The 16,837-nt window shown below is 55.9% G+C and overlaps 1 protein-coding gene across 1 annotated transcript in view; it reads left to right on the top strand.

Annotated features, from left to right (window-relative positions):
- FAM135B (family with sequence similarity 135 member B) overlaps positions 1 to 16,581 on the top strand; it is a gene marked incomplete at both ends in the record, with an annotated part of 50,191 nt that extends 33,610 nt beyond the window's left edge. Inside the window, 12 exons of the mRNA XM_079795910.1 lie at positions 442 to 491; positions 910 to 1,065; positions 1,745 to 1,818; positions 2,552 to 2,706; positions 5,170 to 7,186; positions 9,061 to 9,227; positions 10,266 to 10,357; positions 10,964 to 11,061; positions 12,711 to 12,862; positions 14,548 to 14,658; positions 15,409 to 15,522; positions 16,376 to 16,581. Of these exons, the coding sequence (XP_079652036.1) occupies positions 442 to 491; positions 910 to 1,065; positions 1,745 to 1,818; positions 2,552 to 2,706; positions 5,170 to 7,186; positions 9,061 to 9,227; positions 10,266 to 10,357; positions 10,964 to 11,061; positions 12,711 to 12,862; positions 14,548 to 14,658; positions 15,409 to 15,522; positions 16,376 to 16,581 (3,392 nt within the window). The remainder of the gene's footprint in view (positions 1 to 441; positions 492 to 909; positions 1,066 to 1,744; positions 1,819 to 2,551; positions 2,707 to 5,169; positions 7,187 to 9,060; positions 9,228 to 10,265; positions 10,358 to 10,963; positions 11,062 to 12,710; positions 12,863 to 14,547; positions 14,659 to 15,408; positions 15,523 to 16,375) is intronic.
- Between the last annotated feature and the right edge of the window lie 256 nt (positions 16,582 to 16,837).

The following is a 16,837-nucleotide window of genomic DNA, read 5'->3' on the forward strand; positions in this document are numbered from 1 at the left end:
AGAAGCCAGGTCTTTAGCCTGGGGTTCAAGGTCAACAAGAGAAACCCGCTGGGTCCCTTAGCTTCTCTCGGCTCTGTGGCTCCTCCTAGCGGGACTGCTGATCATTCATCAGTGCAATGGAGATGCAAACCTGTGTCCCACGTGTGTGACACATATGCGTGTGAGTGTGTGTGCACACGCATGTACCTGCAAAGGCACCGAAGAAGAGGGAGTCCCTTCGAACTTGTGCCAAGAGCCCTTGTGGCCTCGTGGAGGCTGACATCACAGGCTCCAAGTCACGTTCACCCCCTTGGCCACCCGGAGCCGGGAGGAGAGTCCTCGGCCTTCGCGTTCCTTTCTGTGATTTTAACGCTCACACGACGCCGGGCTTCGTCCCTGCAGTGAGCAGTGGCTGAATGCCAGGGCATGTCCGTTTCACTGCGCTGTCCTTTCTTTTCCCAGAGTCCCTCGCTGTTGAAGAAACGCTGAATCGGCTGTGCTTGGAGCTACAGGTAATGGGAGAACCATCCCCTCCGGTCTGAACAGCTGGGGTTATGCTGGGCAGACATGGTTTCTCGCTTGGTAAAGAAATCAGAGCTGAGCCCAGCCAGTGTGGCTCAGTGGGTGAGCGTCGACCTATGAACCAGGAGGTCACAGTTTGATTCCTGGTCAGGGCAGGTGCCTGGGGTTGTGGCCTCCATCCTCAGTGTGGGGCGTGCAGGAGGCAGCCCATCCATGGTTCTCTCTCCTCACTGATGTTTCTATCTCTCTCTCCTTCCTTCCTCTCTGAAAATGATAAAGAAGCACACACACACACACACACACACACACACACACACACACACACGGGAAGTCAGTAAAGACACCAGGGAGGAGGCTGCAGTCGCTTCCTGGAGGAGGGGGCCTTTACCGCCGCCGCTCTGCCCTCAGATGCTGAACAGCCCAGAGAAGATCGCCGAGCAGATCAGTAAGGACCTCGCCTGGCTGGCCTCCCACCTGATGGCCCTGTGGACCCATTTCCTGGACACGGTGACGCTGCACTCCCACGTGACCTCTTACCTCACGCAGGAGCATCACACCCTGCGGGTGAGGGTCCACAGCAGTGGGTGTACTGGGCAGAATACGAATTGGGGTTGACTGTAGATGGGGGGTGGGGCAGGGGTGGATCTGCTACCCCCTGCACAGGCCTGAGATGTCTTTGAACTTGGCCTCTCACACCTTGGCTCTGCCTTCATGACACCCCTCCCTCGGCCACCAGATGATGGCAGAGTCCATTGCGAGGGGTATCACACGTGTTTTGGAAAGTCTTTTCAAATGTAAGCATCCTTCTTGGCGTGTTTTTTTGCTGCGAGCTTGGATGTGCCGTCTCCTCACGCACAGCGAGAGGACCCCGTGGCTGAGTCTGCAAAGGCTTGGGGACACCCGTGTGTGGCTGGCTTTGCGCACTCTGTTTCGTCTGCATGCACTCTTGGTCCCCGTGTTCACGTGTCTTATACTCTGGTTGGAGAAATCAGCCCCAAATAGAAACATGACAGAAAGCGATGTAAGAACCGCTTCCTAAACGTGCGTTCAGCTCTGTCCATAAGCCACGCTGGGGCGAGAGCTGTGAGTGACAGAGGCCCCATGGGGGAAGAGAAAGGTTGTTCCAGAACTCGGGGGTGGGCTCAGAGCCTCCCTTTAGGGCAGACCTCCCGGGACCTCGATGACTTACAAAAGCCGGGGGACAGCTGCCCATGAGTGGAACGGTTCACGTGACTCCCCTCAGGTGCGGAGGTTCTCCGAGGCCTTCTTCTACATGGAGCACCACAAGCTCGCCATCCTGACCTTCCAGGAGAACCTGTGAGTAGCCCTCCTGCCCACGCCGCGCCCTAGGAGTCGGCACTGGAGACGGTGTTGTTCAAAGTGCCGCCGCCCTCGGCCGCCAGCCGTGGGAGAGCGGGGTCTTCCCGCCTCTGCCCACCGGGCTGCGTGCTCTGTGCAGGGGGGAGGCAGGCGAACCGCAGGGGCAGGGCTGGCGGGGCAGGGTCCCAGCCCTGCGGCCTCGTGCTGGGTGTCACTATGGCTCTACAGACAGAACGGGGCTCCCAGGTCCCCGGAGGCGCCTGCGGCGACTCCTCTTCACAAAGCAGTTAGAAGCAGATGGTGTGGCTGTGACCACAAGTATGTGAGACAAGACTCGGAATTCGCCAGGGACTTCGCCGTGGCTGTGAAATGCCTTTAGCTTAAGATTTAAGACGGAACTCCCTCATGGAGGGGACTGGTGAATGTTTAAGTTCCGCTTTCTCCAAAATTAAAGAAAAAATTTAAACCTACTCAGAAAAGTCAGAGGGTGACAGATGGGGTCCTCCCCTCTCCGGTTCCCTGGCGAGCAGAACCAGCGTCCCCCAAGACGTGTTGGCCTTTGCCACACAAGTCCCACGAGGGCCTTGGGGGCGGGGGAGGGGAAGGGGGGGCGGACAGACGGCGAGGCCCGAGTGTGCTGAACATTCCTGAAGGTCTTCCTGGGAGCAGGGGGTGGGCGGCCAGTGGAAAGCCTATAACTTTGGGATGCTCCCCGGGCCGTGCCCCCCAGGGTGCAGTCCCACAGCCAGCTGTCCCTGGACCTGCGCAACTCGGAGTACCTGAGCACCATGCCCCCGCTGCCCGCCGAGTGCCTGGACATCGACGGCGATGGCAGCACCCTGCCCGTCATCTTCGAGGACAGATACGTGGACTGCCCCGCGCCAGGTGTGTCTTGGTTTTGGAGACTCAAGAGCAGCGCTTACCGGTGGGCCCCTGTCCATTGCTCTGTTCACATCCCAAGGGCAATGGGACCGGGTGAGGGAAGTAGTTTCTTAAGCCCTAGTCGGTTTGGCTCAGTGGATAGCACGTCAGCCCGCGGACTGATGGGTTCCGGTTCCATTCTGGTCAAGGGCATGTTGCAGGCTCGATCCCCGGCCTGGTCAGGGTGCGTGCAGGAGGCAGCCAGTCCCTGTGTCGCTCGCATGTGCATGTTTCAGAGCGGCTGCAAGCTGAGATTTGTCGCGTGTTTGAAAAGTCCAGGCGACTTCCAGGGCAGTGCAGCCTGGGGAAGGAGGATGCATTTGGCTCTCAAGTGCACCCTGCCACCTAGTGTCCGCGCCATGTATGACGACTGAAATGCGGCTCTAGAGGTGACTGACTACATCCGCTCTGCGGGAGACCCTCTGCTGCTCCCATCCTTCCTCAGTCATAGAAGTGAAAGCAGAACGTTGCTCTTTGGGCAGCACCGGGCTTCCTCACTGGTCTCCCTGAGTCCCGTCTCAACTGTCCAGGATAAACCTGATAAATCTTCTACTGCTGTCCAAGGACCCTCCAATCATCTGCTGCTTGTGCTAGGAAGCCCAGACTCCACATTCACACGGCATCCAAGTTCGTCCATCTACCGTCTAACCTCACCCTGCTCCCTCTGGTCAGCCTGACCAGACCGTGCGCCCAGACGCCTGGGCCTGTGCCCACGCCGCCCCCTTCCTGGCAGACTCATCTCCTTCCTGCAAGACGGTGGAGTCCACATTTCCTTTGGCAGGAGACCAGCCACCGCTGCTGCATATGTTTCTCAGTATTTTTTTAAAATACATTTTACTGATTTCAGAGAGGAAGGGAAGGGGGAGAGAGAGAGAAACATCAGTGATAAGAGAGAATCACTGATCAGCTGCCTCCTGCACGCCGCCTACTGGGGGTCGAGCTTGCAACTTGGGCATGTGCCCTGACTGGGAATCCAACTGTGACCTCCTCATAGGTCGATGCTCAACCACTGAGCCGTGCTATCCAGGCCTTACTATTTCTTAAAAGCCATAAAAGCAGAAACTGGCTCACTACTATGACGTGTCCTCACTTCCCTTCTCCCTAAGCCATGGCCAAGTATAGGGCTTTGCCTGTAGGACAGTGCGTGCACCATGGGGGACTAAATGAGGTTGAAGGTGCATTTTTTCAAACCAATGCAAACAGTTCCTGAGACTCATTGCCTGGTTCAGCTGCATCTCGGTTCTCTTCAATTCATTTTATGAATCTGATTCTATGACCACGTGGCAGCCATGGTGCTGGCCTTGGGGGTGTAGCTATTCCTAAAATACAGGCTCTTCTCTCCAGTGGGAACAAGAAATGCACCATGGGTTACAGTATGGTGGTAGGAGTGTTACATTACATGTGGGTTATAGCATGGGGGTAAGCATGTTACATTACATGTGGGTTACAGCATGGGGGTAGGCATGTTACATTACATGTGGGTTATAGCATGGGGGTAGGCGTGTTACAGTACATGTGGGTTATAGCATGGGGGTAGGCGTGTTACAGTACATGGGATTATAGCATGGGGTAGACGTGTCATATTACATGTGGGTTACAGCATGGGGGTAGGCATGTTACAGTACATGTGGGTTATAGCATGGGGGTAGGCGTGTTACAGTACATGGGCTTATAGCATAGGGGTAAACGTGTTATGTTACATGTGGGTTATAGCATGGGGGTAGGCGTGTTACTGTAGTGTGTGCAGAGGGATGCCGGGGATAGGCAGTGAGGATGTCTGACTTGCTGTGGCCTGTGGGATGGCCCCCGGGGGAAGGGAAGTTCGCTTAGCCTCTCAAGACGCAAAGAACGTGTCGAGGGAAGCAAGAGACCCATTTCTCTATGATCTGCGTCCCAATCCTGACCCAGCATGCATTTCACGTGGGGGGTGCGGTGAGGATGCCTAGAGTCCCGTGCAGTTTCTATGGGAGTGTCTCAGTGGGTCACTCCACGTTCTGTGGTGATTACAGTCCTTTAACATCTACTAAAACCATCAGGAGGATTTAAGCTTTTTAAAGAAAATAGAAGACCAGCCCCCTTCAGCCCCCCTTCCCCCATCAGAGGCTGGCGTGGTGTCGCCTGGCACAAAGCCCCACCCAGCTAACCTCAGGGTTGGCCTTCCTGGTACACCCAGCCCCGACCAGAGCCATCGCTTTGGCATAAACTGTCAAAGGACTCACCACCAGTCACCTGGTTACCATAGTATCAGGGCCCATGAAACAAAGACATCCCCATTGCTTGGGAAATGCTATGAATTCAGAGGTGACCTCCCAGGCACTAGGCACAGAGCCCAGCCTCATTCCTTCTGGTACAGTCCGGCGTGTGGACGCTGTGAACACAGATTCCTAAATTACGGTGTGCTGCTGCTGTTTTTCTTTCTTTTTGTAGGAGAGAGTTTGAGTGTCTGCCCTAATTTCAATGTTCCAGCCACAAGTCCTGCCACAATGAGTCTGAAAGACCGAGAAGAGGACCCTCTTGTAAACAGAAAATCATCTTTTCGGGAAAACCTCATCCTGCCCACCCCGAAACTACCCCAAATGGACTGCGATGAAGAGGTGCTTCGTGGGCCGGCGTCAGAGGAGGAGGTGTACACCCCAAACCCTGAGGACGTGCTTTCTGAGTCTCAGGTGTATCTGACAATTGGGGAGTCCCCAGACAGAGCAGCTGTGCCTGCAAGTGAAGGGCGCACTGGCCAGAGGGCTGATGTTGGGATGGATCCACTGGCAGATGACAACCCGCCCGGAGGGAGTCCAGGCCCAGAGGATGGCTGGGGCCCGACGCTGGCCTACCTCGAGGTCAAGTCCAGCAATAAGCATCCAGGCCGAGCTGAACCCACGGTGGCCATGAGTGACCAGCACGGGGGTGGGCGCTTCCGAGAGAACCGTGACCTGGACAGCACTCTGCCAAGCAAAGCGCTGGCAGGCGGGAGTCGCCACCCTGCCGTCTCATGGGTGAAAACCCCGCTCCAGGAGTCAAGGACTCCCGGGAAGGGAGCTGACCAGGAGGCCAAGACGCTGCTGCTGAGTCTGAAGCCCTTCCCCAGGGAGCCTTGCGGGCCACTGAGCTCCACTCTGAGGGATCCCCCGGAGGCCAGGGCTCCCCCAAGGGACCCTCCCCCCGAGGAGCCAGAGGAAGGGTCCGTGCTGTCTGGGGTCATCAAGAGATCTTCCTCCCTCATCTCGGATTCGGGCATTGAGAGCGAGCCGAGCTCCGTGGCCTGGTCCGAGGCCCGGGGCCGGGCGCTGGAGGTGCCCAGTGACCGGGAAGTGTCACACCCGCTGCTCCGCAGACAGGCCCCGCACAGGAACTCCCTGGAGGGCGGGCACACGGAAAGCAGCCTGAGCTTGCCCAGCGGGATCCAGGCGTCCCTCACCTCCATCAGCTCACTGCCTTTTGAGGAGGAGGAGCGGGAGCTGGCCCTGCTCACCAAGCTGACCAAGTCGGCGTCGGCGCCCCAGATCAGTAGCCCAGAGGAGGCTGCTGAAGACGCGGGCGCCGTGCGGCCAGGCTCGGGTCCTGCTGAAACTCCGGGCCAGCTGGTCAACAGCACAGAAGCCCCAGGACACGGCCGTCCACCCAGTGATGGTGGGTCCAGTATCCAAGGCACCGGGGGTGGCCCTTCCCTTGAAGTGGCTCCAGATGCTGGCCAGCAGGGCACGGGTTACCTCGACATCCCCCAGGATAAAGTGGCTCATGTTGACCCTCCAGGACCCCGCAGACTGGATGGCAGGACTGAGAACCCTCCAGGTGTTGGAACCAAAGGTGTTCACCTAGAAATACCACGTGGCTCAGCACGGGCAAGCCCCAGGGACAGAGCTTTTCCTGGAGTGCAGACGGAGGCCCCGAAGCGCATGCCTGCAGACGCGGGTGTGGGGAGTGGCGCGTGGTCCCACGGCGGCAGGTCGGACCTGGCGAGCCTCCCTAACCACGAGGTGCCTGCACTGAGTTGCCCGCCAGCTGTGGATGCCGCCGACCTGGGGTCAACAGGCCAGCGGAGGGGCTCCCCTCACGTCGTTAAGGATGTGGCGTTTGGGAGAGGAGCTCACACCGTGGAGTGGGGACACCAGGCAGGCGCCGCGTGCCCCGCTGTGACTCACTCCATTCACTCCCAAGTCCTGGGACCCCAGGAGCCCAGGGCGGGCACTTCGGCCATGGGGTCCCCCCTGACCCCCGCAGAGGCCTTCTCGCCCGACAGCCTGAAAGCTGTGGAGGTCGTCAACTTGTCTGTGTCCTGCACTGCCACGTGTCTCCCGTTCTCGTCGGTGCCCAAGGAGACCCCTGCCAGGGCTGGCTTCTCTTCCAGACAGCCCCCTCTCCCCATCACACACCAGCCTCTGGGGTCCTTCGAGGCTGTTCCTACCCATCCGAGCGCGCTGGAGGAAGGCGTCGGCGAGAGGATGTTCAGGTGAGCCGGCCAGTGTCTCCCCTGCCCCACACCGTCTCCTAGATACTCCCGTCTGCTTCTCAGTCTCCTGCGTCCTCTTCCCAATAGAGATCTCAGTCATTTTCTCATCTAAATAACGTCATCTATTCATACCCTGCACATCAGAAACTAGAATGGTGTAAAGGAGTAGAAAGTATCCATTGCTCACATATAGCCCCTAGGTAAGTTCCTCGACACCTTTTCTATCTGCATCTATATCTACATATTATTTTATGCAAAAAAACAAAACAAAAACCAAACAGGATAATTCTTTACGAATTAAGGCTCTTCAGCCTAATATACTGGAAACAATCTATGCTGATACATCTATTTTTGCGTGAGCATTTAATGTTTAAACCACACTCGGTTGTATGGATGTACTATGATTTATTCACAAAATCCTGAAGAAATGGGCATCTTAGTGTCCTTTTCACTGTTTATTGTGGTAGCCACCTCTCTCATGATGGCCATCGCACCTCTACATTTGCATATTTTGAACGGGCGGTCCTTTAACCCTTCGGGCCCCTTTTGTGCAGTTCCTGAGTTGGTCATTTCTGTTGCAACGTCCAAATCCATCCCTCATCCGTGTGTGGGGTTTGTATCCCCGTGGCTGCCTCATCTACAAACTGTGTTCAGTATCAAAACATCTTTCTGTTGTAAAATGCTGAGGAGTTACCTACTCATGATATTTCCAAAAGAAATTGCACAGGCAGGTAGACTTTGGATCGCTGTTTTATAAAGATATTAAATGTCTATTATGAGCCCACGTCATCAATTTAACACACACACGGCAGGCGCGCTCTCCAGGCCATGGCCAGGGTAGCCCTGGCTGTGATTATGCTTGTGGTGTCACAGAGGGGCAGGGAAGTGAGAGAATGAACCAAGGGCAGCTGGGTAAATGGGATGGTTTGTGGGTACGTCACTGAGCCAGGGTGGGGACAGGACCTACCCGGGCTGGGGACGCTGAGCATGAATAGAGATGGTGGCCAGGAGAAGCTTTTTGAAGGTGATACCTCAGCTGGTGGTGATGGTGGTGATGGTGGTGATGGTGGTGATGGTGGTGATGATGATGATGATGATGATGATATGGCTAGTAATAGAGACATTTATTAATCCGTTTCAAGTGTGTTCTAAGCATTTTGCAAAGATCATATCACGTCATACACAAGCCAACTTTACTAATTAGATAGTGATGTCAATCCCCTTGTACACAGGAGGAACTGGAATGCAAAGGGGTTAAGTGATTGGCCCACAGCCCGTGAACGTCAAAGCCGAGATCTGACCTTGGCAGTGTGGCTCCTGAGTCCGCGCTCCTAACCACCACGTTGTCAGATAACCACGCAGAGGACACAATAACCAGGGGGAGGGGCATTGCAGACAGACAGACCCGAGTGCGCAAAGGCACGGAGACCAAGCACCGGCACTCCTGCAGGGAATTGTAGGAAATGTGTTTGTTCGGAGCCTGGGGCCCAGATGGTGGAGGAGGGGGGAGCCCAGCCTTGGAGCCCTTGTGGGCGAGGTTCAGAAGGCCTGTGGGCGAGGTCACTCTGGGGGGTCTTTGTAAAGATTGTGTGGCCGCTTGGAGCTGGGCGGAACCTTCACGTTCTGCTCAGTGCAGGGACCGCATGGAACGTGCAGAACCCAAACCACGCAGCCTTTGGTTTTCCCGGGCGCTTTCCTGCTCCTTGTTCAAACAAAGCTCCCCTCCCTGGCATCCCCGGAGGCCGCACATCCAGCTCTGCCACTCGGCAAATTCCTCCCTGTAGATGGTCATCACTCCTGCATCCCAGTCAACTCATCCCCCGCTCAACGGGCCATGCAGGGTGTGGCGTGCGATTAATTAGTGTATTCTCCAGTTTCTATCAGGCCAAAGAGAAATTTAAAAAAGACCTGAAGATTGATGGATTTCTGTACAGTGACTTATCGGTACTAGCTTCTGACATGCCGTATTTCCCACCAGAGGAAGAGGAGGAGAGCCTGCAGGACGGGATTCACCTGGTAGTCTGTGTCCATGGCCTGGACGGTGAGTTCCAGAGGAAGCTGTTTGGCAGGCAGACTTGTGGGAAAATGAAGTACAAGAATGAATGAGTGAATGGGAGGAAGGAATGAGTGGGTAAATGGAATGAAGGCAGGAATGGATAAATGGAATGAATGAATGAATGAATGAATGGAGTAAATGAATGGATAAATGGGATGAGGAAGGAATGGATAAGTGGAAGGAAGGAAGGAAGGAAGGAAGGAAGGAAGGAAGGAAGGAAGGAAGGAAGAAATGGAGTGAAGGAAGGAATGGGGAAATGAATGGATAAATGGGATGAAGGAAGTAATGGATAAATGGAATGAATGAATGAATAGAGTAAATGAATGGATAAATGGAATGAAGGAAGGAATGGATAAGTGGAAGGAAGGAATGGAGTAATGGGATGAAGGAAGGAATGGGGAAATGAAGTGAAGGAAGGAATGGAGTATGTTCTTTGCTCCTCCATGATCAGCAGCGGTCTCATCCCTGCCCCCGACAGTCCCTATGGAGCAGGTGGCGTCCACAGCCCTTACACCTTCATGATGGTCTCCAAAGGCGACTGCTACTCTAGTGTAGATAACTATGCCCTGCCTGGCCCACTTGGGGGCCTCGCTGACTACCTGGCAGGGGCAGAACTAGACAAGCTTTGTATTAAATAAGACACTGAAGAGGGGACTTGTAGATGGCACGTTGTGTCATGTCAGCCGTTGAGTGGTGTCACTCGCAGAAAGCCCTGAGTAAACAGAACTGGCTGTGGAAGAAGGGGAGGCAGTGCGCCTCCTGCTGGTCCTGTGGGGAATGTCCACAGCCATGTGTCTATGGGGCAGGGAGGAATTCCATGGAGGGGACTTCCGAAAGGCCCTGACCCTGTGTGTGTGTTTGGGCAGGGGGCAGGGGTGGGGGATTGGACTTGTTTCTGTTGTTTATGTCATCTGCTCAACAAAACACCAAGGTGCATGTGGGAATGGAAGGAGAAGGAGAGCTAAGTCCCTGTGTGTCCGCTTTCGTGTTACTAACTTTGGGTGGGTTTTTCCTTCGTTTTAGGGAACAGTGCAGACCTCCGGCTGGTAAAGACCTTCATAGAACTGGGGCTCCCTGGAGGCAAACTGGACTTCCTGATGTCTGAGAAGAACCAGGTATGAGGACACAAACCTCAGAGCGGGGGTCCCCGGGTCAGGCCTCACATGAGCCCCTGAAAGTCACCAGACAGTTTGTGGACGCGCAGATAAGAGGGGGCTTTGCCGAAGAACACGGGCAGGCGCTTATGCTCCGAGAGAAAGGGCTCACTTCTCCTTTGGGAGGGCAAGGAGAGAAGAAGTGGGGGCATGGGAGTCAGGTGCCTGGGGCCTTCTGACCCTCTGGGCATCAGGGTGGGTGACAGCTCAGAGCATCCATGCCTTGAGCGTCTCTGGGTCCGCCCTGGGGGCTGTCCCTGTCCCTGATGTCTGTGTGACTTCTCGGCATGTACTTCCTCCTCTGTCACACGGGACAGCGATCCCAGGGGACTGCAGTGTGCTGCTCTCCACCTCGTCCCTTCCTCCTCCTGTCTGTCAGCCCCTAACTGAGGAGGCTCTGGTATCCCCAAGTCTCTTCACTGGGGTCCCAATCTGTGAACCCTCGATGTGGAGTTCCAGTCTGTGACCCCAGCATCAGGCTGAGGCCCGCTCCCAGCATGCACCACGGTGTGGATGGAGGAGCCCGGCCTTGCTGGCCCCGCCCACCTGTGTCCTCTCCTCTTCCAGATGGACACGTTTGCGGACTTTGACACCATGACTGACCGGCTGCTGGATGAGATCATCCAGCACATCCAGCTGTACAGCCTCTCCATCGCCCGGATCAGGTGAGGGAGCGCAGGGAGCAGGCTGGGGGCGGGGGTGCCTCTGAGTGTTGGCTGTGCACCGGATCCACGCGATGCCTTCTGTGCACCCCAGGATGAGCTGACGGTGACTTTAATGGCGTAGATGGCCCGGCTGTGTGGCTCAGTGGTTAATCATTGGCCTATGACCCAGGAGGTCACGGTTCGATTCCCGGTCAGGGCACATGCTCGGGTTGCAGGATTGATCCCCAGTGTGGGGTGTGTAGGAGGCAGCCGATCGATGATTCTCTCTCATCATTGATGTTTATCTCTCTCTCCCTCTCCCCTCCTCTCTGAAGTCAATAAAAATATATTTAAAAAAAATAATGGCGTAAATGGCGTTGAGAGCGAAGGTGACATATCCACGTCCACCATAGTGTGTGCGGGAGAAGAAATGTCTGTAGCTCCGTAGGAAGAGACTTGGACTTGGTCAGATATTCCTGAGTTTGAATGTTGGTACTCCTCACGCCCAGGAGTCCGACTCCCGACTCCACCACGGAACCTCTTCAGGCGTTTCTGTCCCTGCGCCTCTGTCCGTGGAGCGGGACCAGCACTGAGCTGAGGTGTGGCAGCGCTGGGCGGGTCCCCTGCCAGGAAGGGATGCCAGTCTGTGACTAGTTGTGTGCCTCCTCCATAGCAGATGACTTGCTCCAAGCCTGACACCAGGAAGGGGGTAGCTAACACCTGCGCTTGGGGTGTGGGGCAGAGTGGCGAGTCCTTGATGTGCATCAGCCCGTTTAGTACTCAGAGATAAAGTCTCAGGCCCTCCTCCTCTCACAAGTGAGGGCGCAGAGGCCTCCAGGGTCAGGGGGCAATCACAAAGCATGCTGGGAAGAGGTCGGAGGTGTCCCTCTCATGTGACAGGGTTCCCATAGTGGTTGTTGTTGTTGTTGTTGTTGTTGTTGTTATTTTTTTAATCCTCACTTGAGGATGTTTTCCCATTGATTTTTAGGGAGAGTGGAAGAGAGAGGGAAAGACAAAGGGAAATATCGATGTGAGAGAAACACATCGATTGGTTGCTTCCTGCACGAGCCCCAACCAGGACCAAGGCCAGGGAGGAGTCTGCAACCAAAGTACGTGCCCTTGACCAGAATCGAACCCAGGACCCTTTGATCTGCAGGCCGACGCTCTATCCACTGAGCCACACCTGCTAGAGCCTAGTAATCATTTAATTTGAAAATAATGCTGTGGTGGAACCGTGGTCTGTGGGAACAGGACTGGAGCATGAAGGAGTGGTGTCCACCCACGTGGGCAGGGAGCAGGCGGTGACGAGTGCCTAGCGGGGGAGTGAATGAGGAATGAATGACGGGGGAGGGGCCTTAGGGGAGGTGGGATTGCATTCTGTGGGTGACCAGGGCGGTTCAGTGCTCAGAAAGGACATCCAGGTGGACGAGAGAAGACATAGGGACGGGGATGGGGGCTGGGCAAGATGCCCACACGTCTCTCCGGACCAGGAGGTTCCACTCACGAAGACCCGCTGGCGCTCACCCGGCCAGAGTTTGGACACCTGATGGGGATGGATTAGCGCCCCAGATGGGTGGGAGGTGCAGGGCGCTGACCCGGCGCTCCCTGTGCAGGACCCTGAGGCGGGGGGCCTGCAGTCTCACTCACTGACCCGCTTTCTCTCCAATCAGCTTCATCGGCCATTCTCTCGGCAACATCATCATCCGCTCGGTCCTCACGAGGCCCCGGTTCCGCTATTACCTCAGCAAGCTGCACACCTTCCTGTCGCTGTCCGGGCCGCACCTGGGGACCCTGTACAACAACAGCACCCTGGTCAGTACAGGTGAGACTCCCACGCCAGGCATTGCCCAGAGTTCATCCAGGGCAGCCCTTTTTAAAAATACATGTGTATTGATTTCAGAGAGGAAGGGAGAGGGAGAGGGAGAGGGAGAGAGAAACATAAGTGATGAGAGAGAATCATTGGTCCACTGCCTCCTGCACACCCCACCCTGGGATGGAGCCTGAAACCCGGGGAACGTGCCCTGACCGGGGATCGAACCGTGACCTCCTGTGTCATGGGTCAATGCTCAGCCACTGGGCCAGGCCGGCTGGGCCAGACGCTGTTCTTGATGGAACCCTGTGAGTTTGGAGCCTCCTCCAGCGTGGACGGCGGAGAGAGCGCTGGGCTGAGAAAGGTGGCCTTCAGTTTGTGTTGAGTGAGGTTGGACTGGGTGGACCCAGCACCTCTTCTGCTTCCAGTTTCCTGGGAACAAGGAGGTGATGTCCCTGGGGTGCCAGCTGGAAAAGGTTCAAGAAGCTAAAGGTGAAGAGGAGAGAGTGTGGGAGTCTCAGTCTGTTGGGGCTGCTCTCATGGTCACCATGGACGGGGGCTGGTCACCAGCAGACGCTGATGCCTCACAGAGCTGGAGGCCGGGAGTCAAGGTCTAGGCACCCCAGCTTCACTGTCTAGTGAGGGCCAGGCTCCTGGTTCACGGATGGCCCTCTTCTTGCTGTGTTCTCAGTGGCAGGGAGGGAGCTCTCTGGGTCTCTTCGATGAGGGCACTAACCCCACTCAGGAGGGCCCCACCCTCAAGGCCCAAGCACTCCCACAGGCCCCACCTCCAGATGCCATCACATTGAGGGGTTCATTTTCAACATATGAACTTGGGGGGATATAAACATTCGGTTGTGGCAGAGGGGAAGCCAGAGGCAGACTCAGCCACATGTCTGTGGGGGCGGAGTCTATAGCAAGGGCTTTCAGTCATGTCACTCCCATGACAAGCCTGCAGTCAAGTTCTAACCCAGACACTTAGTGAGGACTCTGGCCCAGACCTTTAATCTCTGTGCTGCTGTGTTTCCTTAGTTTTAAAATGGACCGAATGTGTGCATATATGTATGGGTACATGTATGACAGATACATGAGTATGTGTGTGTGCATGTCTCTAAACACACACCACATATATGACACGCATATGATGCATATTTACATGGCAGATATATGATATACACATATGATACATGTTTACATGGCAGTAATGATCACATATGTGCACAGTGTATCTTGTTTACTTCCTTGCATTGTTATTAAAAAATGGTGGTGGTGACATGATTCTCATCCTCATCCGTGTCAGTGTCGGCACAGCCACGGGAAGTGGAGGGACTGAGATGCGAGGTGCCTTTCGCTCTTTTAGACCCGAGCTGGGTCTGTAAGGAGCACTCCTCATGCGTGCTTGTATTTAGGGTGGATTCCTTAGCCTGCATTTAGGGGCGGGGACGAGCCGATCGGGGAGGGTGGGAGTGTCAGGACTCCCGCAGCCTGTCGCCATGCTGTTTCGCGGGGGATTTTGTGTCTCTGTCCCCAGGATGTAAGGGTACAGACATCCCTCTCACTTCCCACGCGTGCGCTAAAATGCCCGCTGCCCTCCTCTGTTTCTGTTGACGAAAAAGCGCAGTTGACTGTTGCTCTCGCCCCCGTTACTCCTGCCCCCTGTAAGTGTGTGTTTGAGCTGGGTTTGGTTTGGTTCCCAGGCTTGTGGCTCATGCAGAAACTGAAGAAGTCTGGCTCCCTCCTGCAGCTCACCTTCAGGGACAACGCCGATCTGCGCAAGTGTTTCCTCTACCAACTCAGCCAGAAGACAGGTGAGGGGCTTCCCCCACGCGGTGGGGTCTGAGCGTGAGCTGAGATCCAGTCTGAGCCGGCTGGCTTCCGCCACGCGAGGCTGATTCACTCAGAGAAGCGTTTGAGCGGAGGCACAGCCTCTGCACTCCCAGGAGGCCGCGAGCCCCCCGGGAACTCAGCGTCCCCATGGCGGGTGGAAGGCATCACACACCGGAGCCCAGGTGTGCGTGCGGGTGTCTCTACAGGAGAGCCCGCGCCTCGTTCACACAGACCCTTCCCTCGCCTAACCGCACAGGCTCAGGGTCTGGGGCCACGCACAGCCCCTCGCCCAGGTGCAGGTCCATGTACAAAAGGGCAGACAAACATGGTCCCTTTATGCTGACAGTGGAGGCGGGTCCTTCCCAGGCAGCCCCTCCACCATGAGGGGGGGCCCAGTAGTGCAGAACCCCCCCCGCCCCCCGGCCTGCCGGGCAGAGGCAGCAGTGGGTGAGGAGGAGCGAGGCTGGCCTGACGTCCCCTGTGGGGCGCTTGCTCTGTGTGCCTCCGTTTCCCGCCCGATGAGCACATCCGCATCTTCCTGTGGCACAAAAGCTCCGCGGCAGGTGCTGTGCTCAGCCTCGCAGACCGGAGGCCGTCTGCACCCACACACCCGCGTGTCACCGTCTGCTCGCTCGCTCGCTCGCCCTCTCTCAGGGCAGGGTGCACAGGCTGTGTGACCAGAGGACGCACCCTGAAACGCCCAGGTAAAGAGCACCCCCGGCTCGTTGCAGGCCTGCAGTATTTTAAAAACGTCGTGCTGGTGGCTTCACCCCAAGATCGCTACGTGCCATTTCACTCAGCCAGGATCGAAATGTGCAAAACCGCCCTCAAGGACAGGCACACGGGTAAGCCGATGTTCATTCTCACGATTGGAAAAGCGAGCGCAGCCCTGGCCGGGTGGCTCAGTTGGTCCCACTGCACCAGGTGGCAGGTTCCATCCCGGGGCAGGGAACATACAAGAATTAACCAATGAATGCACGGATAGTGCAACAACCAATCGATGTTTCTCTCTCCTCTCTCCCAAGTCAATCAATCAATAAATAAAAAAATTACAAAGCAAACATTCAGCCATGACCAGGTAACTCAGCTGAATGGAGTGTCATCCCATACACCAAATGGTTGCGGGTCCAATCCCCAATCTGGGCCCATACAGGAGGCAAGCCATCGATGTTTCTCATATTGAGGTTTCTCTCTCACATCGATGTTTCTCTCTCTCTAAAAAAATAATTAGAAACATATCCTCCGGTGAGGATTTAAAAAATAACAATAAAGCCCTGGCTGGTGTGGCTCCGTGGACAGGGTGTCTGCCTGCGGATGGAAGGGTCCCTGGTTCAATTCCGGTCAAGGGCGCAGGCCTGGGTGGCGGGCTCGATCCCCAGTAAAGGGCACGCAGAAGGCAGCCGATCAATGATGCTCTCTCATCAGTGATGTTTCTAGCTTTCTTTCCCTCTCCCTTCCTCCCTGAATAAAAATACAGATTTTAAAAAAATAATAAAAGCAGACGTGCATTCATGAAATTAAAACTCTGCGAAGTTTGGCCCATCAGATGTTCCGCCCAGGGATAGGAACCCGCCCGCACGCAGTGTGTCTCCAGGTTCCTCTGTGAGTTCCCCTAGGTCTGCCTGACCCCTACGTTCAACCAATGAACATTGTCCCCCTAAGTTCAGCCTGCACCCCTGGCTTGCTCCCTCCCCACAGGGCCTGTTTATGCAGAAATGATCAACAACCTCTTGCGCCCCCTGGTGGAAGCCAAGGACTGCACGCTGATCAGGCACAACGTGTTCCACGCGCTGCCCAACACCGCCAACACCCTGATCGGGCGCGCTGCGCACATCGCGGTGCTGGACTCGGAGCTGTTCCTGGAGAAGTTCTTCCTGGTGGTGGGACTCAACTACTTCAAGTAGCGGCCACGGGGCCGCCCGGCCCGCCCAAGGCCCACCCGGGGAGCTTGGCCCCATCACCCTTTTGTCGAGCTCCGCCCTTCAAGCGCGGAGCCAAGAGCAGCCAGGAGGGGCGGACCCGGAACCCGGGTACTTCCATTTGGGAGATTTGGGAAAGCTGAACCTACAGGGATCAAAACAACAGGCTTTGCCCCCACCTGTCTGGCCACCTGGAGGCTCCTCCATCCGAGATGCTCGCTAGAGAAAATAAAGCCACAGA

The sequence above is a fragment of the Cnephaeus nilssonii genome (assembly GCF_951640355.1).
Source record: "Cnephaeus nilssonii genome assembly, chromosome: 18".
NCBI classification, from domain to species: domain Eukaryota; kingdom Metazoa; phylum Chordata; class Mammalia; order Chiroptera; family Vespertilionidae; genus Cnephaeus; species Cnephaeus nilssonii.